Below are 26384 nucleotides of genomic sequence, written 5' to 3'. Positions count from 1 at the left end.
GGGATTTGGATGAATGCTTAGAGGAGATCGAGTCTATTTTTAGAGAGGCAACATGAAGCAATAGAGAGGGCCTCTTGAAGAGAGAGAGAGAGAGAGAGAGAGAGAGAGAGAGAGAGAGAGAGAGAGAGAGAGAGAGAGAGAGAGAGAGAGAGAGAGAGAGAGAGAGAGAGAGAGAGAGAGAGAGAGAGAAGGGGGGAGGGGGGGAGGCGGTTGCTACTAGATTAATCGGGAACACTTCAAGAGACAAGAAGAGGTGCCTAGGATACAAGTGGCTAGTTGAGAAGATTCATAGCTCCAAAGTAGAGATAGATGTTATGAAAAAAGCAAGATCAACATGTAAGCATCCTATGAGGGCTTCCTTCGAGACACAAGTAAGGGATACGGCAAATAAGGATTTTTTCCCCCCACTATAGGCCTTGGATACTCCAAAGAGGGTGTTAGGAGGCCCAAGAGAGAAAATGGATGCTTATTCCAAGAGCCTTAGGAGGTTGGGCAAGTGACCACAAATTCTTGTACCTTCTTGTTTAAAAAGGCTCTATGTCTAGACCTCTAGAATCTAAGATAGACTATGTCGCAAAGTATCAAGAGAGTGGCAACTTAGGGTATAATTAGACATTTGATGGACCCCTTAAGCCTTTAGGGCAATGCCTGAGGCTGATGGATTGGACATGATCTTCTTCTTGAGCAATGTGAATTGGTTAGCACTAAACTTCTTACATCATTTCAAGACATTATGGCACCATGAGATATGCTAGACAAACTATCCAAGGGATTGATTTACCTCATCTCGAAAGGCAATGTAGAGGGATCAAAGAAAACTCAATGGAGATTGATCTTGGAACAATATATAACAACTGTGCTACGACGGTCAATGTTAAATTATCTCTTCTCATGCCAAACATCAAAAGTATCTTAGACAATACTTTTATCTTCCAATAATCCACACCTCTTGCATGCTTCAATAGACATCTCATTATGTTACTTCTTCACTTTAAGAAGGCTCATGATAGAATTGATTGGGATTTTTTGGAGAGCACCATGCTAAGTACGAGTTTCCAAAGTAGTCAATCAAAGGTATAAAACCCTATATTGCTCAAATCATAGCCAAGTTTGCATGGGTGGTTTTAGAGGAGGCAAAGCATTTAGAGGTCAATGAGGCAAGGCTACTCCCTTACATCTCTACTTTTTCTATTTGTAGGAGTGTGCATTAACTCTCTTCTAAGGGCTATATAGATTTACCAATATATGTGGCATTAGGTTGCCCATCCCATAGTTTGGGGAGCTTTGCATATAGGGTTTGCAAAAGACACGATTGTTTACTTGGATGGGGATAACTTCGAGGTCTTTGTAGCTATGATGGAGATTTTCTATAGAGCATTAAGTGCTCTTATCAATTGGCACAAATCTTACAGAAATTGGGTTTGAAAATCAACAAACGAATCAAAGGCCACATGAAAATATCATTCGGGTCCCCATTAGCACTTCAATAAGGTACCATGGTTGTCATATGTGGACATTAAAATCACCTTAGAACATCAACTAGCACTCTTAGTTTTGAGCATCAATCAAAAGCTTCTATGTTAATGCACATCAAAACTCTCTCAAGCAAAGAGGATGATAGTGGCTAACAAATGGTTTTGAGGTTAGATTTATTGTGGCCATTATTTGGGTTCAAAGATCAATATGTATAGGATTTCTCTTGATTGACAAGGCCATGGTTGAAGAAAAGATGAGTTTGTCTCATCTCTTCACCCATCTACTCAAGATAGAGAGAGGCCATGACATTGGAGAGAGGACACACTTATCTTTGGGGATGTTCTCTTCATAGATAGTTTATACAATGAGGGAGCAATTCCCAAAAAAGGACTTGGTGTTTAGACCTAAACCTTGAGACATGCACAGTGGATTGCACTTTCTTTGGATACAATGCTAGATTGAGGAGGATCAAGATGAGCAAGATAAAAGTAATGCTTTATGTGGTATGTGTGTCTTACTACTTATCCTTGTAAAGTTCTAGAAGAGATTGAAAGATAGCTTTAGGTGTTAAAAAATTTTACTCTTTTTGTGGTTATTAGCATACAAGAGTCTAGTGGTTCATACTTGACTTGGTTTTGGGAGAGACCATATCCTTGTGTTAGATGTGGAAAGCCAAAGGAGACACAAAGACACTATATTTGGGATTCATCAAGGGATCAAGAGATATGAAGAAGAGCCTTTAGGATGGTGTTTCATGACTAACCAAAGATTGATTACTATCACATAGGGAATGGTTGTGTGGGTCAAGAATAGAGGCCTAGCCTATGGATATGAGAATGTACACAAAAGTCATGGCTATCTTGTCCCAAGGCAGCTCTTGAATGTACTCAAGGGAAATATTATAGATGTGAGCTCGTAGCTACCATCATTGCTTGCTATATTTGGACTACCAAATGTAGCCATCTATAGGTCTATTGGACATATCCACTATAGACTCCAAGATTTGCACAAAGGTTGTCACTCTCCATGGGAGATGAGAAAGGATACAAGGTGGTTCAAAGACTATTGAGGAAAGATGCTTTCCTCAAGACCTAGGATTTTGGCACTTTCTTTCTATGTCAAATGCACGTGGAATAGCACTAAAGATGTCTTGACTAGTTATTCACCTATAATAGACTTCCTCTTTATTATTTAGTTTTCTTTTGGAAATCCGTACAAGGTTGTTTTTGTACTTTTTCTAGGGAAACATTGTCCCAGGGGGATTTATTGATAGCACCTTGCTCCCCCCTAAAACAAAAAGGGGCCCAAAGGATTACACAACACAATCTTGTTGGTATAATTTTGTGTAAACTGACACTAAACAGTATTGTCTTATTTGTAGAATATGACTTAAACTGGTATCGAGAAACTTTAAAGCCTAATTGTCGAACATGGCAACAGGCATGTGTGATAAGGGCTTCTTGGATCATTGACAGGCACTTGCTTGCTGTTTAATCCATGGTTTAGGTTGACCCAACCACAGTTCTTGAGAGGTCCATGATGTTCCATGTCATGGTTTATTACAACTATCTATTGTTTGTATTTTTCAAGATCTGTCCTTACCAGTCCTCAAAAGGGATAATAGAATTGACGAGGTTTGTGCTTGAGATCCTCGTTACTTGATAGTATTGGTAAAATCAGATCATACATCGTTCAGATCCTGCAGATTACTACATCAGTACCTCTGTCCTACTGATTCACAGCCAGCCCTTGTTTCATGCATACATATTCTTAAAAGTTGTCCTTATGAAATTTTGTAGCTGACCCACCTCCAAGCAAATATTATTCCACAACTTGTAATACTTTATTCAAGGAGGTTGCACACTACAGCAGTTTGCAGGCACTGCAAGCTTCATTTTCCTGCCTAGAAGCACATCTACCAGCAGGATACACTGGCCATGTATATGGTTTATGCAGCTTTGGTTCATTATTACAGAGGTGCAGAAAGAACAAACTGAAAGTGATAAAATGACTGGCATTTCATGAATGTACCAGTAACCAAAAAACATGCCCTGCACAATTGAATAGCAAAATATACAAAAATCCAGGATACCTTCCAAGTTCCCTCTCTACAAAACTTACAAAGGAGGATTATCAACGAGTCAGATTCCTCCCACTTCAAGGCAGCAATTTTATGAATGTACAATTACCCAAAACCATGCCCTGCACAGTATTGTAGCAAAATATGCAAATCTGTGTCCAGAATCCCTTACAAGTTCCCTCTGTACAAAATCTACAAAAAGGATGGGTTATCAACAACTTACAAGTCAAAGTTCTCCCACTTCCAATAAGTCAGATTCCTCCCACTTCAAGGCAGCAAAAGTCCAGAGGCTAATGAAGGTCTTATACACATCGAACTGGTCAAGCCTACCACTTCAGAAGAAAATGGCTTTCATCTAAAAGCAGAGAACCTGCAACATCTTCATTCTCCGCTGCACTCTTCACGGCCTTGGCAATGGCTTCCGACAGTCTGAAAAAATGTGAAATACTCAGACATTTAATGTAAGCAGAGTAAAAGGAAGCCTGGAAGACAAGTTGACTACTTGAGAGAAGCATGATTATGTCTCCTTTTCTTCTTCTTCTCCTGTTGGAGCTTTGCTTTGAGCCTGCGCTTTGAACCCCTTTTACTGTTCCGGCATCTTACAGTGTGTGATATGCTTGTGGAAGGTGGATCCCAGACAGTTGGTGCCCACTTGACCCTTAGTTTAGGGCGAGGCCCAAGTCCAAGCTCTTCGTATCCTCCTCGCAGAGCTGACTTTGCCTATCAAATTATCATGCTAAAAGTTAGTTCACTATTACATGGCTAAGAAGCTTAATACTAAGGCAGCAACAGCCTTACTGGATGAGAATCTGATGATGGATGTCTCTTATCAAAAGACACACATGTAGAATCCCTTTCAACAGCTTCTAATGCTCCAGAAACTTCACCATACTGGACTTCAACAAGACTGGATAGAAGACTCGAGCTGGCAGAAAATGATCCAAAAGCAGTCAATCCCTTTTCCACATCTTGTTGTTCATCCACCTTCACCAACTCAGAATTGGCTAAAGTCCTTTGTTGCTTCACTTCATTCATGTCATTTTCCTCTCTAGGCATGTCATCTTTGGAAAGCCCTTCCACTTCCACTTGCAACAAATGTTTATCATCATCAAAACACATACTCCATGTGGGTAATATCTACCACAAGATTCAGACAGAATGTCACCAGAATATATGATTCTTATTCAATAGAATCAGAAAATACAGCAATAGCAGCAGGTAGCTTACAGGTCGTGAAACAAATACTGAAGTCATGTTCTCTATTGGCGCACACATAAGCTCTTTCTCTGAGCCCTCCATCATTTGGAACCTTTCAGTGGATTGAATACCAGCACAAGTGGCTGGAAGATATGAGCTAGTAGAAATTTGCATGTCTCTAGACCACATTTTAATATGATAACCTTTTCTTCCTTTCCATTAGCTTTAGTGACTCCAGAAAAGCTTTGACCTGCTTTGAAAATACAAAACCTTGTTGGCTCTCCTCTCTAGCAGTTTTTCTTCACTATAAGATCATCTACTAAAAGCCATTCATGGCCTCATGCTCCAAATGCATATCATATCAGTCCATGCACTGAGAATGAGGACACTTCAATGATAAGACTGCACATCTATGCCAGACTTCTAAAACTATAGTCATCAAGTTCTCGCTTCTGCAGAAGCGAAAGGATGCAATCTTAGGGTCTCCTTTATATTCATTCCCTTGAATATCATTGAGAGTTCTAACAGCATCTGCCCGATTCATTGTTAGCCAAAACATGATGCTCTTTAATCAATCTCTCAAGCCATCTGTTTTGAGGCAAACAAGCTTATCCTTTACTTTCATAACCATACAGTTCGTTCAATAGACTATGGAATTCATGTGGGGACAATGAAAACACTCCACATCTTTTGGGAGAAATGTCTTTTTACTCCATAACACCAAATCAAGCTCAAGGCAATGTGAAGATATGCTAGGGTTGTTGGAGCTCAGCTGTATTGTGCAAAAGTTCTAGGAGTGAGCATGAGAGTGTGACGGCTGGAGAGAGAGAGAGAGAGAGAGAGAGACAAAGTGAAAGTACAATTCGATATGAGTGTACCAATAATGTGTTGGCACACAAAGAATAAAATGTATTTATACTTAGGGCACATAAGGGTGCATTCACATGTACAGCTAAATAATGTGGGTGTACTTTACACGGAGGTCAAACGGCCCTATCCCAACAACCTCCCACTTAGGTTTGAAGTGAACCTCTAACCAACACCCACTAGTCGTATGCAATGCTCATGCTAAGCTTTGCTTAGATTTTTAGTGTCTGCAAGGTTGTCCTCTGTTTTGATCTTGGTCAATGTGATTTGACCATCTTCCAGATTCTATCTGATAAAGTGATATCACACATCTATATGCTTTGTGCGTGAATGATACATGGCATTCTAGCCAGATACATAGCACTCTAGCTTTAACATTCCAAAGTTGCAGTACCCATAGACATGCCAAGATCCTTTAGAATTCTGCTCAACCATATAGCTTCCTTAGAAGCTTCAATAGAGCTCATATGTATTCAGCTTCAATGGTACTGAGTGCAACGATGTTCTGCAACCTAGAACACCAAGAAACAGCCCCACCAGCAACTGTGAAGATATACCCGCTAGTGGACCTACGAGTGTCCAAGTCACCTGCCATGTCTGCATCACAATAACCCTGCAAACTAAGTGCACCCTGCCCATAGTAAATACACTTTCTTTGTGTACCCTTTAGGTATCGAAGAATACACTTGACAGCCTCCCGATGTGCTTTGCCACGATTTGGCATAAACCTGCTAAGAACTCCTACTGCATGAGCAATGTCTAGACGAGTAGCAACCATAGCATATATAAGAGAGCCATAAGTTGATGCATAAGGGACTCCCTTCATAGCATTTGCTTCCACGTCATCTTTTGGGTTGTTGGCTTTACTAAGCTTAAGATAAGGAGGTAAGGGTACCCCAAAAGGCTTAGCTTCAGCCATGTCAAATCTGTCCACTACCTTTTCAATGTACTTTTCTTGAGATAAAAACAGCAATTTCTGCATTCTATCTCTACGAATCCTCATCCCCAAAATATCTCTACGAATCCTCGTGCCCAAAATATGCTCTATATTTCCTAAATCTTTCATGGAGAAAGCTAATTTCAGCTGATTTTTGAGAGCATCCAAGCTAGTCTTTCTTTTCCCAGCTAACAACATATCATCCACATACAAAACAAGTATGATGGGGCTGCCATCTGTATCCTTTTTCATGTACATGCAATGATCTGCATGGCTGCGTGTAAACTCATGAGATAGCATAAAAGTGTTAAACTTTTTGTACCACTGCCGTTGTGCTTGCTTCAGCCCATTTAGTTTACACACCATCTGCTCTTTTCCAAGAACTACAAAGCCCGGCTCGATGCTTTGACACTCAAAAGCTCCAACTTTCAAATGGGTATGACAAGAGCTCACTCTAGCATGCAACCCTCCACTCTCCTCTCTCACAAAATACAATTATAATCAAGGGGGAAAGCCCTTAACTCTCCACTCTCATCTGGAGGTATATTATTTTCAGCATTTATTGGCTGCTGTAAGCCATTTTCAGCATGATGTTCATGTTGTACAGCACATTCATTTTCATTACCAGCACCTGCATTTTCATAATCAACAAGTCTATCTTGTTGTCCATGACTTCCTTATGCTCTTATTTGTTGTCCATCATCATTTGGCTCAAAAATAATTGGCTGATCATCAGTTTCAGCTTGTGGTACAGCACCATGAGGCTCATTTTCTGAAGTAATAGGTGGCTGGAAACTCTGAAATTTGACCTTTTTCATATCTTCATTTGAGGCTAAAGTACCTTTTAGCAATTTTGCCTCATTAAACACAACATTACGGCTACGAATAATTTTTTTGGACTGAGATAACCACACTCTGTAGCCAAATTCACTCTCATCACCATAGCCCATGAAGATGCCTTTGGTGGATTTTGGGTCTAGTTTGTTCCTCAGCTCATCTCTAACATGCACAAAAGCATCACAGCCAAATATGCGTAAATGGTCATATGAGGCCGATTTGCCAGACCAAACCTCCTCAAGGATGCCATTATTTAAGGACCTGTTTGGAGAGCGGTTGCAAATGTGAACCGCGGTTTTTAGTGCCTCTCCTAAATTTCATGAGGGAGATTAGCAATGGACAGCATGCACCGCACTCTTTCACATAAAGTCCTATTATATCTTTCAACCACCCCATTTGAAGAAGGGCTGTAAAGGGCTATAAGCTCCCTCTTAATTCCATGCGAGTCACAAAAGGACTTGAATTCAGTTGATGTGAACTCACCCCAAGTACAAGGCAAGACTTGCCAAAGGGTATGCACAGAAGGAAGGGATTAACTTCCAAGAGATCTTACCTATTGTGAAGATGGACCACTCTACATGTGCTTTTTGCTCTCACTGTTGTATTGGACTTAGAGCTGTATTAAATGGATGTAAGAACAGCTTTCTTACACGGTGGCATTGATGAGGAAATCTACATGAAACAGCCCGAGGGCTTTGTAGTTCCTAGAAAAGAGCAGATGGTGTGTAAACTAAAACGCAGCCGGTATGGGCTGAAGCAAGTACCATGGCACCGGTACCAAAAGTTTGACACTTATATGCTATCTCATGAGTTTACACGCAGCCATGCAAATCATTGCTTGTACATGAAAAAGGATACACATGGCAGCCCCATCATACTTGTTTTGTATGTGGATGATCTGTTGCTAGCTAGGAAAAGAAAGACTAGCTTGGATGCTCTCAAAAATCAGCTGAAATTAGCTTTCTCCATGAAAGATTTGGAGAATGCAGAGCATATTTTGGGCATGAGGACGATTCGGTATGAGTGTAGCAACAATGTGTTGGTACACAAAGAATAAAATGTATTTATACTTAGGGAACGTAAGGGTGCATTCACATGTACAGCAGCTAAATAATGTGCATGTACTTTACACGGAGGTCAAACGGGCCTTTATCCCAACAAGGGTTTGCACTGAGAAAACACAGAAAGTACAACCACAACTAAAACATAATGACTCAAACAATGACATGCAAAACTCAAACCCTAAATGCAAAACGCAAAACGCAAAAACACAAACACAAACAAAGAAGAAAGAGAACTTTGAAGTGAATGAATCGATGTTGTGTGTGAGAGAATGTATAGAATGCTCAAGGGTAGAGCTGTCCAACAGCCAGTGGCTCTTGTTGGAGCAGGCTGAGGGAGGTGTCGATATGTGTTGTCCACTAAAGACAACAGATCCAGAGTGCAACAACCAATAGTTGGAGCAAAGACTCATGAAGAAAAGTGTTGAAAACACAAAAGATGTAGATTATGTAACCTGATCACCAACAGCAATGGGAGGCTAGGTAATAACATATATCATGTAGCAACAATCACTACGTGATAGTCACTAGAGACTAGACAGTTAGTGGTAGAGGATTGATGGCTAAAACCTACAAGACAAGAATGGGACTGAATGGTGGACAACTTGTCTATTTATATCCTCCCAAATTAGGGTTTAGCATGTGGGATACAAAAAAACTCTAGAACCACTCCCTGTTTAATGAAACTTTTGATAATTTACTACTCCGAGCCTGTTTTAAAGAGCTAATCAATGGATAATGAATTTTTTAAGCTCAACATCCCCTCTCAAAAAAGGGATTGGAAGAAAATTTCAAGCCCATTCTTACCTCGAGGCATCCCACCCCAAAGCAACTAGGGCATCGAACAAAGAGTACACGTTGGCTGCCCAGTGGCCTACCAAGACTACAAAGGCGATGGTTATCTTACCAAGAGAGTCCAAGTAGTCACCCAAGAGAGGACAAGGCATCGGAAAAAGAGCGCTCATTGGCTGCCCAATGGCCTACCAAGTCCCGCGAAGGAAAATGAAACCACATTGAATTGTGTCCATGGCAAGAGAGAGATCTAGTTTGCAGCCTTTGAAGTAACTGTGTCCATGGCAAGAATGAAAAGGGATGGTTAGATCCAACATATCACAAAACCAACAAGCCCCAACCACTCAAGGGTGTCACGGATGAGGGAAAGGGTAATGAAGGTATTGAAGAACTGCCAATGGAAACAACTCAAGATCCACTGAGGGATGCTCTACACAATGAGATGCATAATAACATGCTACATGATGAGAATGCGCATGCAACAAGAGCCCACTAGACAGTGTCCCTTGTGGGAAAATTGTGCACTTGCCCAAGCACCCTTGTACAAAGATGATAATGATCATGCAATGCAAAGGGAAGGTACAACAAGGGAGGCCAATATTGAAGACAAGTGCCGAATCCTGTAGAATACCAAGAAAGGGCAAGAATTCCTTCTCAACCCTAGATGTCAAGGCCAAAGGAAAAAAAGAAGCTTGATATTAATTTTTCTATGCTACCGAGAACAACGAAGATAGATGAAGATGAGGATGAAGCACCCCAACTGGAAGAGCAGGGTAGAAGTCACCACCATGATAGCATCAAGAGAGATATTGCATGATCCACCTCAGGAGGGAAAGCCTCCATGCTAATAGCAGAGCAAATCTCCTAGGAAGATGAAACCATGGAGACGATGCGCATCCCATGCCTCTAGCCTAGAAAGAACTACAAAAACCTGCAAAAGAGATCAAAATCTACAAAATAGAGATCAGTAGTAAGATGCTCCAAAGCAAAACAAATCGAAAAAGTAAAGCTAAATAAAAGATATGCAATGAGTATGTGTATATAAGTGAATCACAAGATTGGATGATAACACAGATAGAGGAGGAGGTGAAGGGTCAGGTGGCAAACCACATCTCCCAGTGGATGGGAGAAGGACTAGCATCGTTTGCACAGCACTTGCCAGGTTGCATGATGAACATTTACTAGTGGGTTGGTGCCGAGGTCCCACACTAGAGCATTATCTTTCAAGCCCCTCCACAGTGGAGAGCTCCGATGGATGTGATCGAGTGGCCCCTAGCATAGGCGGGCCGTTTCTACCAATGTACAAAGTCAGACTCTCAGCATGGCTAATAGATGCATTGGTAGTACCACTTGGAGCATCTATCATCCCTATGGTGCGCCCGTGGGCCACCATGGGAGACTGGAGTTCGCCGTCCAGGCTTACAACAAAACGTACTTGCATGCCCCATAGTTCTTCCTCATCAACAGCTTCCACATTGAACAAATGCCTGTTCGGTCAGTCACAAGTTTCCCCATGAGCTTACACCTTGCATCTTGGAATGTGAATAGTCTCCACTACACTGGGGCACGTGGTTCCAGGAAGTTGATTGTTCAGTAGGAGTTGCACCCGGCCCTTGCGAGACGGATAGATATCCTACTTCTGTAGGAGCACAAGCTCACCCCTGCCCAAGCCCATCCAATAGGAAAGGTTCTCCCAGGCAAGTCACACATCTACTAGGAGTACGCCATAGGTGCCTACGGCAAGAGTGGAGGCATATGCACCTCTATTGGCCGAGCCTTACCACCTGCGTACGGGATCATGGGGCAATTGTGGCACGGAGGGTTCTATGGGTCGGGTTGGATATTGGGGACTTGTGCCTCGGAGTCCTCAATGTCTATACCCCCACTAAGATTAAGGCATGCAGTAGATTCTGAGTGGAGATTATAGCAGGACTCCCAGAGGTGGACCCTTGGATTGTTGGAGGAGACTTCAACAACCTGGAGGCCTTAGAGAACCAGCAAAGTAGAGGCAGAAACTACCAGGGCATGGCTGGGGAGGAGCAGGAGGCATGGGAGGTCTTCCTACTAGCAGTAGGAGCTTGCGATGCTTAGAGGGACCCAACTTTCCACAAGAGGGAAAGGTCGTTGGACTTCTCGTGGGGATATAGGTGGCTAGGCGGAGTCTTGCTAGAGCGGTTGGACAGGTTCTATATGGGAAAGTGGGGATGCTCTCGTGGAGGCCAGATAGGGCAATTGGCTGGCACCACTCTGTCCGATCACTGCCCGATCCTCCTGACACTTGATCCCCCAGCATCTTCCCTAGGTACACGATCCTGTCGGATCCTTGACTCGATCTACAGGAGAGAGGAGGTGAAGAGACAAATTGGGCAGATTTGGACTAGGGAGTGGAGTCAGAGGGACCGGATCGCAGAGGAGGTTGCATAGGTCCTAGTTAAGTCGATCAGTATATGCCAGGAGGCAGCCCTACAAGCTAGGCAACAGTGCTGGGAGGAGGAGAGAGCACTCCGGCAAGACCTAGCAGCCACATAGAGATTATTAAAGGAGACACCAGGGGATCCCATCCTCCACGCACAAGAGGTTCGCGCACGAGCAGCCATCACCGGCCTAGAGAATAGGCGCTCGGAGTTCTCATTCCGCACCTCAGCAGCCTTCTGGGCACGGAAGAGGGACACGATGTGTAGGGAGTTCTTTCAGGTATACTAGCCGTGCACCTCAGGAGAGCAGATACGCGGTCTTTGGGATCAATATGGGAGGATTTTCTCTAGCCTAGACGAGGTGATGGAGATTGCCACCAACTACTACAGACGCCTTTTCTAACAGGAGACAGCCTCAGCCAAAGGACAGCGTTGCAGACAGTAGGTCAGGGATCACATCCTATCCCTCGTCACGAAGAAGATGGGACGCTCCCTCCTAGCCCCCTTCACAAAGGGGAAGTTAGAATAGGCTTTCCACACACATGATGGGCGGAAATGCCCGAAAGAGGATGGCCTCTCTAAGGCCTTCTTCACCACCTTCTAGGAGGTAGTGAAGGACCCCTTATTGCTGGCTTTCAAGGAGATTTTCAGTTCACGTCGGATGCCAGGGAGTTTATCGGCAGGTATAGTAACAGGGAACAGCCGTCCCGAGGCCCCGGAACATGGGAACGCTGTCTCGAATAGATGGGCCGAATGGGGACGCCAAAATGGGATTGGAACGTCCCCTCTCCCGTCCCCAACAGCCGTCCCCTCGTCCCGATCGTCCCCTACCCCATTCCCTTGTCACGTCCTCTTTTAGGGGACATTTTTGACATTTTTTTTGAAAGTGGGTGTCTTTTAGGGGGTGGTTTTTTTGTATGTTCTTTGGTAGTATACATTCACCCACACACACTATAACATGGGACTGGATTTGAGGATAGGGATGGGAATAGGGACGGGCCCATGGGCTCAAGAATAATAAATTGCCATCCCCTGTTACCATGAGAGGGGACTCTAACATGGGGATGGGACTGGGACGGGAAGCTACAAAATGGGCATCCCCTATTACTATGCCCACACATCCATGCACCACATCACATGCATACATTTTCAAATGCTATTTATGTATGTCGTTCCCTCCCGCGTCCCACCCCCCGTCCCCATTCCTTGCTTTTAGCCATTCCCCATCCCTGTCTCTGTTCCCGTTCCCCATTCCATGTTATTATGTCAGCAACTCTTATCAGTCTCCTCCCCAAAGGGAGACCGGTTGGAGCTATCCCAATGGAGACCAATCACCCTGTTGCCAGTTGCCTATAAGGCATAGGCAAAGATGATTGCTAGGCGACTCCACCCCGTACTTCCAGACATCATTCATGGCACACAGATAGGCTTTGTCTAGGATAGGAGCATCCTAGACAATGTCCTTACCTTCTTTGAGGCCACAAAGTGGGCCCAGCATAGCGGTCAAGGATTGGTTGTACTACTCCTGGATTTTGAGAAAGCCTACGACAGGGTGGACTGGGACTTCTTGGAGGGCACCATGGAGAGGTTGGGCTCCCCCATGCATGGATCCATGGGGTCTCTACACTCTACAGATCGGCTACTAGCAGGGTTCTCATAGGTGGCAGGAGAGGGGAGGAGTTTCGATTGGAGAGATCAATACGGCAAGGTCGCCCACTGGCCCCGTATCTATTCCTACTCTTTGCAGAGGCGATGTCTCACTTCCTCAGATCACGTGTGAGTGGGTTACGCAGCCTCCGACTTCTAGTGAGAGAGGAGACGGAGCTATTAAACTTAAGAGTATGCAGATGATATAGCACTTTACATAGAGGACGATGAGTTGATGCTAGAGGGAGTGAGACTAGCTCTCGAGGTGTTTTGTACTGCAGCAGGAGCAAAAATCAATTGGCACAAGTCGGTTGGTTTCCTTACAGACCCGGACTCTAGTACAGAGTGGGGCATCCACTTGGGATTTAGATGGGTGTGCAGAGGGCAGACCATCCACTACCTAGGGTTCCAGGTGAAACTCGACATCACCCCCGCCCAGCAGTTTCTCCCAATCCTCGACTCTATTCGGAGGAAGCTGACCTATTGAAGTACTGCTCGCCTCCCCCTAGCGGGTCAAGCCCTGGTGGTCAACCAGGTCCTCCTAGCGACGGCTTGGTACATCGCCTCATGTTGGTGCTTCTCCTCGTCTTGTGCTGCTTAGCTTTGCCGCCTAGTGTGGAATTTCCTCTGGACCGGGTCGGACGGTTCCATGGACTCTCGGGCCAAGGTGGCGTGGGCGACCATCATCCTGCATCAGTCAGAGGAAGGGCTTGGGATCATTCTGTGAGAGTGCGCAACGGAAGAAGAACACGAACACGGAGGAGAGGAGAGATAAAGCAGAGAATGAAGGAAGAAAATCTGCACTGACTGAAATGAATGCTGAATACACTAAAATGGACTGATCAGTCCCTGCACGCAGCCCAAAGCGTCAGTGAGGGCACCGGATCAGGCTGATGATGACAGCCGCACCGAAGACGGAGGAAGATGACGGAGTCGGAGTGTGCACCTGCCAAAGAAGGAGGGAAGTTGATAATACAACTGACTGCCAAGTGGAAAATGGCTATAAATAGCCAAAAAACCCACAAACTGGCCGACCTGAAATTTGAGGCCATAAATATGTCCTACTAGCATTTAATGCTGATCTGACCAGCATTTAATGCTGGTAAAAATGCCAGGAATGCTCAGAAAAATCCCAGAAAGGGTGGATAATGTCTGGCAGGTGAGGCAGGCTGATGAATGCAGAAACTGCCTCGGGAAATGCACATCTGAGTGCTCTAGAATGAGCTACCTCCTCCGTCAAAACAAGTGATAGACAAGTCAGAGCTCCTAATGTCCTCGTCTGACTCAGACTGAGGCTCACAGGCAGGAGATGACAAGGCATGACAAACATGACTGCTAACACCCCCTCTCAGATCCTGGATGTGGCGGAAGGCCAAGGAAGAAACAGATCTTGGGGTGGCAAGAGGAATGCCAAGGTCGATGAAGTCCGTCGATGTAGATTGCTGCTGAAGGAGCTCCGCACGATCCTGGGAATCCCCCTCTAAAACACTAGGGGCCAGGGAATCCACAGCCGCATCACCGAGATCGTCCCCCTCTGAAAGGGATGGGAGGTACGAGAGAACCACCGGAGGAGAGGGTGGGGGATGGGAAGGAACCTGTGGAATAGAAGGTGCACAAGCAGGAACGGGTATAGCAATAGACTGCCTCGGAGGACCCTGCAACAAAGAAGGGGAATGGAGCCTGTAAAGCCCGCTCTCCTGCCAACCTGTAGATAAGGCAGCTCCTGTAAAAGAATCCTCAATAACAACGGCATGCTCGATGAAGATCACTCGTGTGCCAAGCCTCGTAAGGCCATAAACTAAGAGGAGGGGAAGGCCCAAATCCGGAACATGGAGGGCCTGTGAAAAGGAGCTCGAAGGTCAGTCGGTAAACAAAGGCAATGTGCCAACACCACTAATAGGCACCGAGAAAATGTCACCAACAGTGACTGAACCCTCTGATGGACGAAGATCCTGTAACAAATCACCTCGGGGAGTCATATGACTCGAAGCACCACTATCCACTAACCAAGGCTGCGCAGAAGACACTGCAGCCACGGAATAAGGATCCTCCTCCAAAGCATGGATATGAAGGAACACTGACTCATGGGTAACAGCTGGTGTAGAGGTAGAAGAAGGCTCCGATGTAGATCCACCCTTCGCTCCCGGACGAAGGTGAGGGTACTTCTTCCAGCATTTCTCCTCTGGATGTGTCCCTTTCCCACAGTGTGGGCACTTCGGTCTCTCTGAATCTGAGTCAGAGCCTGAAGAACTGTCCTTCTTCTTAGCCTTTGACTTCGTCTTCTTCTTCTTTCCTCCCGAACCTACAACAAAGGCTCTAGTGGAGTCGGATCCACTAGCACTGACCTCTCTGAGTCGCTCATCATGCTCCAAGACAAGCGGGGATAGCTCCTCCCATAGAAGCTTCTCACGAATCCTCGATGTAATAAGGCTGGTATAGAAGACATCAAACCGAGGCGATGGCAATTGAGTCAAAAGAATCATAGCCATGTCTTCAGAAGATATCGTCCGACCGAGGGATGCAAGCTCATCCCTCATATCCTGTAATCTGTTGATGTGGTCCTTCATGGAAGGACTATCATCAATAGTGAGCATCCGCAACTTCTTTTCGAGAGATATCCGGTGGGCAAACGTCTTCTGTTGATAGAGAGACGCGAGCTTTCTCCATACGTCTGTTGCAGTCTTCAACCTGTGAACATGAACAAGGACAGAATCCTGCAAACTCAGAAAGAGGAAAGATCGGGCTCTAGAATTGAGCCGATCCCATAAGGCTGCACGATCCATAGATGTCCCATCTGCGGGATCCACCTTAGGCCGGGGAATAGGAACAGAAACAAGCTCCCAAAGATCAAAGGAGTCCAAGATACACTCCACCTTGCAGGACCATAGAGAAAAGTTGGAGCCATCCAACCGGTCCTCTTTGGGCAGCTGAGGAAGTACGGGTACCTGTACAGGGGGTACCAAAGGCTGCATCGTCGGCCCACTGGAAGGGGATCGCCGAGATACATGAATAGAAGGGGGACGGGAAAGAGGAATAGACTCCGGACGACGGTCCTCGTGATAGAAAGCACGCCTCCATTCAGATGAATGTCGAGACAAAAGCTCATCATCTGAATCATCAAAACCTGTAAACTGATGATAAGACATCTTCTAAATCTGCAAAACACCAAACACCAAAGAAAACTGTGCCGATGCCGAAGAATGACTACCAGAAGGGTCACCAACCACTAGAAGAACCACCAAACTCCAGGAAATCAGGTCGCCTAGCATCAGAAGGTGAAAACGCAGCTGTGTAGGGCACAAAATCCGGAGGGAAAGTTGCCAGGCACCAAAACGCAGCCCAGAAAAGAAGCGCCAGCTCGAGATGAGCCTCCAGGAGGGAAAACGACCACCTTGGATGCAAAACGCAGCCTGTAATGGAGTCGCCTAGCTGAAGAGAAGGCCGCCCAGCTGAAAACGCAAGGAGACAGGGGCTGGTTGATGACGTGGCAGCCTCTGGAAGGGGCTGATGCAGCAAACGCAAATATTCAGACCACCTGGAGGGGCCGCCTGGCTGTTGGAGAGGAGGGCAGCAACAGATGATAGATGTGGTCTCTCTCCAGTCGATGAAGACCTCCGTGCTCTCAGTTTGGCTCTGATACCATGTGAGAGTGCGCAACGGAAGAAGAACACGAACACGGAGGAGAGGAGAGAGAAAGCAGAGAATGAAGGAAGAAAATCTGCACTGACTGAAATGAATGCTGAATACACTGAAATGGACTGATCAGTCCCTGCACGCAGCCCAAAGCATCAGTGAGGGCACCGGATCAGGCTGATGATGACGGCAGCACCGAAGACGGAGGAAGATGACGGAGTCGGAGTGTGCACCTGCCAAAGAAGGAGGGAAGTTGATAATACAACTGACTGCCAAGTGGGAAATGGCTATAAATAGCCAAAAAACCCACAAACTGGCCGACCTGAAATTTGAGGCCATAAATATGTCCGACCAGCATTTTATGCTGATCTGACCAGCATTTTATGCTGGTAAAAATGCCAGGAATGCTCAGAAAAATCCCAGAAAGGGTGGACAATGTCCGGCAGGTGAGGCAGGCTGATGAATGCAGAAACTGCCCCGGGAAACGCACATCTGAGTGCTCTAGAATGAGCTACCTCCTCCGTCAAAACAAGTGATAGACAAGTCAGAGCTCCTAATGTCCTCGTCTGACTCAGACTGAGGCTCACAGGCAGGAGATGACAAGGCATGACAAACATGACTGCTAACACATTCACCCAGAGTGTCAGAGTATGGCCCTTTTGGGCAAGCTTGTAGTCCGCGGTCTCACACCAGGAGGGCAGACCTGGAAGGTCCTACTGCAAGAGGATCTCCACCAGGAGCACAGACCAAGGCTTGGCAAAGATTGGAGACCATCCTTGAGATGGATCTTCATGACGGCCTAAATCACACCCACCAAATCCCCCTTCCTACGTAGCTTACTTCGTGTGTGGCAGGGCCTCCGTAAGGCCCTAATTCAAAGCCCCCCAGGTTGCCAGGAGGAGATAGACCATCAATCGGTGATCTGGAAACCCCAGGTCAGAGATCACGTGGAGTACAGATCAACGAGCGCCCCCACATCCAGTGGGCTAGTTGGAAGGCCGGCCTGGCTTGCACCATCAAGACCTGGCGAGAGGTATACAGGTTGGTGGACGAGGTGTTGCAGCAAGCATCAGGTTGCCAAAGAGGAGTTGAGTTAAGGAGAAGGGAGATTGACGCAACAATACCTCAGGAGTGGCTTGCTCACCCGATACGAGAGTCGATAGAGCCCGAGGAGGTATGGGCCGCTAGGTTCTCACCGGCAAGCATCCCCCTACAGGTGGCAGATAGAGTGGGCGACACTCCACCTGGGACTTTCTTCACCGTGCAGAAGGGGAGGCATCTAGCCCTTGACAGAGAACAACAGGATGAGGGGATAGCTGTCCTTTCATGGAGGAGGATTCGGGTGATTGGCCTTCAGGGGAAGACATGGCGGCTCGACCCTTATGTCTTCTGGAAGGAGCTCAAGGAGTGGGGCCTCTAGATCTAGGAGAGCAGGCCACTTGATGAGCTGGAGTGGGATCCGGGAGAGTGGCTATGGCCGGCCAATGTGGTCGCCAAGAAGCCACCGAGGTTCCTGGAGTACACTGCTAGGATTGGCAGACACATACTCATGCAAAAGGACATGGATTGGGTGCCGTTAAGTAGCAGGCACTGGGCGGAGCACAACACCATTGAGCCTTTCCGACAAACCTTCTGGCGCCACCTATGAGATAGCTGGAGGCCGAGGAGATATCGTATTTCTTATGGCTAGTGGCACATGGAGGCTTGGCGGTGGGAAGTTGGCTAGCCAAGATGCAAAAGGAGGGAGGTTGTAAGCGTTGCACACAACAACCTCTAGAAACCCCAAAGCACTGCCTTTGGTCGTGTAAGGCAACGCAACTCGTGTGGAGAGGAGCATGCCGTATCATTCATTGTATAGCACCAAGCCTTGGATGTATCTCATGGGGAGCTTTCTGCTGGCTGGCAAGCAGCCAGGGCTGTCACCCTCTGTATGAGACCAAGATGCAGGACACGATATTCATTATTGTGGCAAGGTCGTGCGCAGTGGTCGATTTGGAGGCTCTACTCATCTGCCAGGTACTAGAGTCCACAGCAGACCGCTCTGAGGTATGAAAGATCATAGGGAGTCTTACTGGATGGCATATCTGGAAGGCGCGGTATCAAGAGGTTTTTGGCGAAGAGAGACTTTCAGTGCAGGCAAACTTAGCAGAGCTTGGACCTCCATCATCCACTCCCTTCGCGGCTGATGAGACCAGATGCAAGGCGAGTCCAGGGCTCGTTAAGAGCTCCGTTGTCATTTCATACGCACTTAAGGCGGCCAAGACCTGTATTTCGTGATGCAAGCAGACAGCCCCAGATAGCGATACACCCCCCCTCCATGGCTTCTTACCTCCATCCCCCCTAGACCGCCCTGAGAGGCTTGTATATATGATATATCTGTGACTCTGCATCAGCTCCAGCTAGTCTGTTGAGCATGAGCATTTCTTTGTATTCAGGTTTTTTTTTCTAAAGTAATATAATTAGCCACACTTTATTTGCACAAAAAAAATGTATATATAAGTGAATGCAGCAGAAGACTGAGAAAATATAGCTAAGCCAAAGGGAAACTAGCCTAAGATTCCTAAGTATCACCTAGGGCTCCTAAGAGACTAGCCTAGGCAAAGGTAATGACCAAATTACTAAGAGATACTATGAGGCACTAAGGGGGAGATCTAGGATCCACCGCACTAGTGACCAGCTACCACTGATGGATACAGATAACAAGGGGTGGAGAAACTCTACAACCCCCCTAGGAAAGACCCCCTCTCAACCTCCTTGGACTAGCACAACCACTGCCGAAAGGGACTAAGGTTACTGATGCAGACTCCCTTGCCCATACCCTTGTTGCATTACATATTTTTCTTGTGATGCAATGATATCTCAGGGCCCTAACAGTTCTTGCGTCTGTCTGCTCCAACGCTCAACCAAGCGACAGAATGCCGCAAAAAGCGAACACGAAAGGAGTTGCGTGCATCTGTCAAAGCACAGACACATGGACATGGCCAAGATTCTTGGTGATCAAACAGGGGCCCTAGGAAGAGTTTCATCCTTTGGGAACGATAAGAGACTGGGAATCACCTTCTTCAATTTAAGCAGACTGCTAATGACAGTGTGCTTGGACATCCGCCTCATTGTTGAAATAAGTAAACTTTGAAAGATCGAGAAATAAGCTTACCAGCAGCGACAATGGCGTCAGCGATCCCAAGAGCGTCATCAACTGGCTAATGGAAATGAATACGATGGGTTATTTCTTTTGTACTTTCTTTTTGTTTTTTTGTGCAAGAAGAGGAGGCGATTAGATTCCTAGTAGGCCTATGCATGCGTCGCTTTTTCCTTTCCCCACTTAAAACCAAGAGTGGGGAACCAAGAGTGGGGCACTGGAGGCTAGGTTGCCCTTCGTGTTGTGCACACGGCGCGCGAACACCACATTGCACATGTGTACCGCTCTATAACGTGTTTAGGGTCGTGTCACACTTAGCTCAGACTAGACTTTATGGGAATCTCACAAGTGAAGTGAACTTAGTGTGGCATGTCTTTTTACCCTTTTGCTTGCTCTAAAAATATTGCTACCTTTAGTTTGAAAGTCTAGTAGTAGAGACTCTACATGTTACACAAATCCTTAGACTTCATGAAGGAGTACAATTTTAGTCCATGTGACCATTCAATTATGAAAATACCAAGTTAGGAAAAACCCATACACCGTTATGGCATTAATAGAGGGCTTGAATATTAAAAAATTTCTCCCAATTATCAATCTTGTACTTATGTCGAGGGCTTTATGTGAAGCATAATTAGTAGCTCTCCAATTGTCAATCTTAGTACCTATGTAACACGCTATATGAGAAGTATAATGGGTAACACACGTGCACACACACACACACTCTCTCTCTCTCTCTCTCTCTCTCTCTCTCTCTCTCGCGTGAGGGATGTGTTGTCACTGCTCCTAGCCTATCTCTTCAACTAAGCCCTTTATCAAAGAGAAAAAAAAGGTGGTGGAACCCTCTTTTTTGAAATCTTTTAGTGTTTATTTCCTCCTCTCTTCCTTCCACTCCATTGCCCTTGGAGTTCCTCTTTGTTTTATTTTCACTTTGCTACTGTTTCTACTCTCCATCTTCCTACACCATGGATGTGTCTTCTTGACACAACAAGCCTCATGCTTCCATTGAGTCTATAGTTACTTATAATGTGTTCGATGAGCAAGATAGGTGGGTTCCCTTATTTTTTGAAATATTTCAGTGTTTATTTCCTCCTCTCTTCCCTCCACTCCATAGCCCTTGGAGTTTCGCTTTGTTTTCTCTTCACTTTGTTGCATGTTTCTACTCTCTATCTTTCTACACTATGGAGGTGTCTTCTCGATGCAAAAAACCTAGTGTTTCCATTGAGTCCATAGTTACTTATAATACACTTGATGAGCAAGATAGGTGGGTTCACTTGACCATATCAGGGGGAAGTTGGATAATCAAGTAGCAAAAAAAGCAGAATAGATTCTTAACAATCAGCCCTTTCTTATCATGTTGGAAGGGTAGGGCAATGGATTTTAGGCTTGGTGGCTTTAAGGGGACAATCAAAGAAATGCATGTGCAGTGTATTTTCATGCATGAGATTCACCTTGAGCCCAATCCCTTTAATCTCCCTCTCCACAAAAGTAATTGTTAGTGCAATTTGGTTGTGTTTACTTTTTGGTATGAATGAATGTTTGTGTTTCTTATTCATCTTGTAATAGACTTGTATCCACCAAGCCTCAAGAAGTAGTAGTTAGTGGAATGTGTGGTAGATGTTTTAGATGTCATATCCATGGCTCCATTAGTGAAGAGCTTTACAAGGGGAGGACCAAAGTGACACTGGGTGAGAGGGGCGTATTCTTTTATGATCATTTTTAGGTGCCGCTTCCCTCAATGAGCAATGGAGAATCTTTTCTAGCCTTCCCCTTCTAGATTTTAAGAGCATAGAGTGGCTATTAGTAACTTCAAGGTTAACAAAGAATTACATATGCAAAAATTTTCACGAGGTGTAGAAATACTAAAGCCTAACATTTCAAGTAGGCAAAGCGAAGTATCTACTTTTATTCCTATTGCCATTTTGTAGACTTATTCTCTAGCATTGAAGTCTGGACCTCAAGAACCATGTTCCTAGTAAAGTGTGCAGATGCAAATAGTGTCCTAGAGTTTGTGGATATAGTATGGGATACAAAGGTTCAAGATGGAATCTCTTGTAAGGTGCAACTAGATTCTATTTTATACAACTATATGATTGCCACTAAAAACTTCATAATGACATTCTCATGGAGAAGACACTTCATGTTTGTGGAAAATTGGGGCCGTTAGACCAAGATGTAACAAGCTGTTTGGAAATTCAATACAAGACATTGATGTTTGGTTGAACGGTGAGCTTTTTTATCATTATGAATCTAGGGTCAATGTGCACATTACAACAATTGAGGAGGGACTTGCACAATAAAGACATCCAACTTCCTACTTCATTTAACTTCTATGTTGATGATAAAAAGGTGCATTGTTGTTTGCATTGTTTGTGTCGCTTTATATTCACATCATCAAATGATTTATTTGTAGTGTATGGGGTGGAGAGGGGGGAGCTAAAATTGGAAGCTTTGTGGTGTGATGTAGAGAAGGCATCACATTGATCCTCTCAATCCCAAACACAACCTCATCGCCGATGACAACCTTGGTACCCACTTAGCCACCCTAGGCTCAAGCTTTTTCCCTTGAGGAGACTCTTAACCCTAGCCTTCAAGGCCTTTACAATGTAATTTTGCAATAGCTTATTCATTCATAACTTTATACACAACACATAAGAAAATAGAAATGCAAAAAAAAAAGTTATCATTTATATTGCTTAACCTGTTTATTACAATTTTTTAGTTATATTGTCTTTCTTGTGTGCAAAAGGCTATGAAATGTTTGTTTTTCTTATGTGGAAAAGGCATGTGTAATGGCCTCTACTAATAGAGCTATGTAAATCGAACTTTCTAACGCATATGCACAACATTGTTTATTATTTGTTTACACATAAAGCTATTGTTTGTTTGGCAACATCAAGAGAGAGTAATTAAAGATAACTACTTATGTAATTGTTCTCCAAAGCTTCCCTTGATTGAACCCATTCCTCTACATTTGCCATATCGACTTCAAATAGTTGTATGGCCTTTTCATACACATCATACATATGCAAAGCCATTAACTGAGCTTCTTTCCTCCTTGCACCCCCTATGCTCTCTCTCTCTCTCTCTCTCTCTCTCTCTCTCTCTCTCTCTCTCTCTCTCTCTCTCTCTCTCTCTCTCTCTCTCTCTCTCTCTCTCTCTCTCTCTCTCTCTCTCTCTCTCTCTCTCTCTCTCTCTCTCTCTCTCTCTCTCTCTCTCTCTCGGGTGTGTTGAGGGATTGAGAACTGTGAAGAAACGGTGCCGACGAAATGCTTGTGATAATGAAATGGTGCTGACGAAATTTCTGACAAAATACATGTGAAGAAATGCTCTTGTGACCAGTAATCTCTGGACGTTGATGCAGTTGTGAGCATTTTAAGCCCTATTTGTGGATATTGGTATAGTCGTATGCTCCCTAAATTGTTGAAAGAATGTCTTGAGGGTACACTGAGTGATTGAGAAATGTGAAGAAACGATGCTGACAAAATGCTTGTGACTGATGAAATGGTGCTGACGAAATGTCTGACAAAATACATGTGATGAAATACTGTCATGACCAGTAATTTGTGGATGTTGATGCAATCGTGAGCATTTTAAGCCCTATTTGTGGATACCGATAAGTCATTTTCCCTCCCTCTCTCTCTCTCTCTCTCTCTCTCTCTCTCTCTCTCTCTCTCTCTCTCTCTCTCTCTCTCTCTCTCTCTCTCTCTCTCTCTCTCTCTCTCTCTCTCTCTCTCTCTCTCTCTCTCTCTCTCTCTCTCTCTCTCGATTGCAAGAGGAAAGCGATTCAGGCTATGCGGCATGGGCATGGGCATGGGACACCGCCAGTTGTAGCTTCATATGCGATCTTCTACAAAAGGAGAACAGAAGCAAAGCGATCAATCCAACGAATGCAAACACAAGGACTCCCAACAGAAGAGAAGCAGAAGTGCTTGAGCTTGGAAGATTGCGTAGAAGTTGAGAACCGCAATGACTACGATTGGAGATACTAATGAGCGCCTTTCTTGGAGTGGATGATCTGTCACATGCAGCAAAGCCAACTCGACAACCACCACCTCTCTCTATTAGCATGTTGGAGCAGCCATGTGTTGGAGAAATCTCATAGGATGGGATACAGAATTTTATGGCGACACTTTAAGCATCAATCATCAATGCACAAAATTAAGAAATCACACACTTGGCTCTCAAGTGTCAAGTTTTGGAAAGCAAGAATACATAGTTGGAACAAACTGTGGAGGAACAGGCCAAGAGAATCACAGACTTGGAAATGAGTATGGCAACATGCACATGCATGGAAACACCAAAAACATGGGCCAAAGTAGTAGCACATATACTCCCCCAAATGGAGACATGCATGTACTTCATGCAAAGGGTGGTGATGCAGTGGTAGATGATGTGGATGCACATGAATGTAAAGAAAGAGAAAAGCAGGCCCAAACCCTGGTTATTTGGGGATTGCTCGAAACACATGATGAGACTCACTGTCTCTTACTACAGAAGTCACATAGTTTTTTGGTAAGCATTTTTCCATGGCAGATGTACCTGTCTTTGGTGCTCGACATATGGGCAAGAAGAAAGATGATGGGAAGGCAAGAGCCATTGTATGTACTCTATTGGATGCAGTAAGATAACTATACTTCTAGACAGTAGTCGAGTATACCTCAAAGGAACAAATTTTTATGTAAATGAGGATCGCACCCCCATGCAACAGGAGGAACGTCGGAAGCTATACAATAAGCGAAAGAAATCTAGTGATAACACTTCAAAGGATGCATAGGGATGCACGACCCATGGGAGTTGCGCGCTTGTGAAGGTGTTGTTTTGGAATTGCAGAGGGTTTCCATGGCATAAAGGTGAAAGCATTAATGATATGGTTGGTGATGCTGACATTGTGTTCCTCGTTGAGACATGGGAACGAGAGACATGTAGAATTCTAGATATCCCAAGATACATAATTCATAGCGCATATCAGCCATATGTAGGAAAAAGAGGGCAAGGAGGAGTTGCTTGCATATACAAATGTTATTTGGAAGGAATGATTGATGTATGTAAAGTAGACCGACATAAGTGGTACATATGGATTATGCTCAAGCACACTACATCGATGTACATTGCGAGATGTTACATTCCACATAAGGAGTCCCCCTTCTATGTATGACATGAATTGGATTCGCAAGAACCTCTTGAAGATTTGAGTATGGATGCATGCACATATATGCAACAAGGACATGTGATGGTCTTAGGTGACTTAAATGCGCATATTGGACGTATGCAATTTCAGCCCATAGCGCGTGATGAGCTAGACCAAGAAGAGGTTGTGGATGTAGATGCACATTGGTGTAGACAGTCTGAGGATATAGACATTAACGCTCATGGACATGCTTTGATGGATATGGTTAATGGTTTGCACATGCTGATATTGAATGGTATGAATTGTTTCCCCGACACTGAAGGATACACGTGCTACTCAGCTAGTGGAGGTTCTAGTGTGGTAGACTATGCAATGGTACACATGAATGATTTATGCATGATCAGATATTTTTGGTTAGGTGGAAAACATCCAGAATCGGATCATATAGCTTTGGGGTTGACACTTGATATTTGCTACCATGTAGGACATGCAGGGGACACAATAGGTACTAGTGCATTCCGTATTGATGTAGACAAGAAACAAGCATATGCTGGTCACCTAGATAGTCTTATGAGCAATCTTACTAAGAGCACATGGGTTGATCTGAGAGATGCAATGTTAAATACGGCTATAGAGGTTTTTGGGAAACCAAAGAGTAGTCACAAAAATGTCAAAGGATTTCCATGCAAGAAATGGTTTGATGATGAATGTAAGGCTGCATGTAGAAAGCTAAAAATCCTCCTTAAGGGACAAGAACGAAGTGAGGTGGAAAAACGATATAATGCTCTCACGCGTAAAAAGCAACAATGATATGTAGTGGCCAAAGAAAGTGAAGATGCTAGGGAGTTTGAGAAATGTCCAAGGCAAGCATGGAGAAAATTGCATGCCAAACGATCAAATGTTATCGGGGATTTCACAGATGTTGACATGCTATCATATGTTACAGAACTTTACATGCATAAAGGGGTACAACCCATCAAATGTGATGTACATACATAGCCATTTAGTGCTCTGCTCACTTTAGAAACATTGGAGGTAGCGTTCAACAAGATGGCTAATGGAAAAGCATGTGATACTTTGTAGTTTAATGCAACAATGTTGAAATGGACAACAAAGGAGATGAGACTATTTATGTTGCATGTGATACATCATGCTTTTGTATATGGTTTTCCCCAA

The 26384-nt window shown here is 44.6% G+C and overlaps 1 protein-coding gene across 3 annotated transcripts; it reads right to left on the bottom strand.

Moving 5' to 3' along the window:
* Positions 1 to 3512: 3512 nt before the first annotated feature.
* Positions 3513 to 20226, bottom strand: LOC148027884 (uncharacterized). 3 transcript variants are annotated; one of them, XM_087689588.1, is made up of 5 exons: positions 20096 to 20226; positions 4784 to 5003; positions 4355 to 4693; positions 4059 to 4276; positions 3513 to 3985 (listed from the first exon to the last, which is right to left on the bottom strand). In XM_087689588.1, exons 2-5 carry the CDS (start codon positions 4940 to 4942, stop codon positions 3883 to 3885), a joined length of 819 nt encoding a protein of 272 aa, XP_087545714.1. In that variant the 5' UTR covers positions 4943 to 5003; positions 20096 to 20226; the 3' UTR covers positions 3513 to 3882. The 3 variants fall into 3 exon arrangements, with proteins under 3 accessions (XP_087545714.1, XP_087545716.1, XP_087545715.1); XM_087689590.1 differs by having other exon boundaries at positions 4160 to 4276; XM_087689589.1 differs by having other exon boundaries at positions 4784 to 5006; positions 20096 to 20146.
* Positions 20227 to 26384: the final 6158 nt, after the last annotated feature.

Source organism: Lygodium microphyllum, chromosome 12 (assembly GCF_053477565.2).
Source record: "Lygodium microphyllum isolate KBCC chromosome 12, Lygodium_microphyllum_v1.1.10, whole genome shotgun sequence".
Classification (NCBI taxonomy): Eukaryota; Viridiplantae; Streptophyta; class Polypodiopsida; order Schizaeales; family Lygodiaceae; genus Lygodium; species Lygodium microphyllum.
Note: the sequence above shows the minus strand (reverse complement) of the source record. Positions and strands in the feature narration are given on the sequence as shown.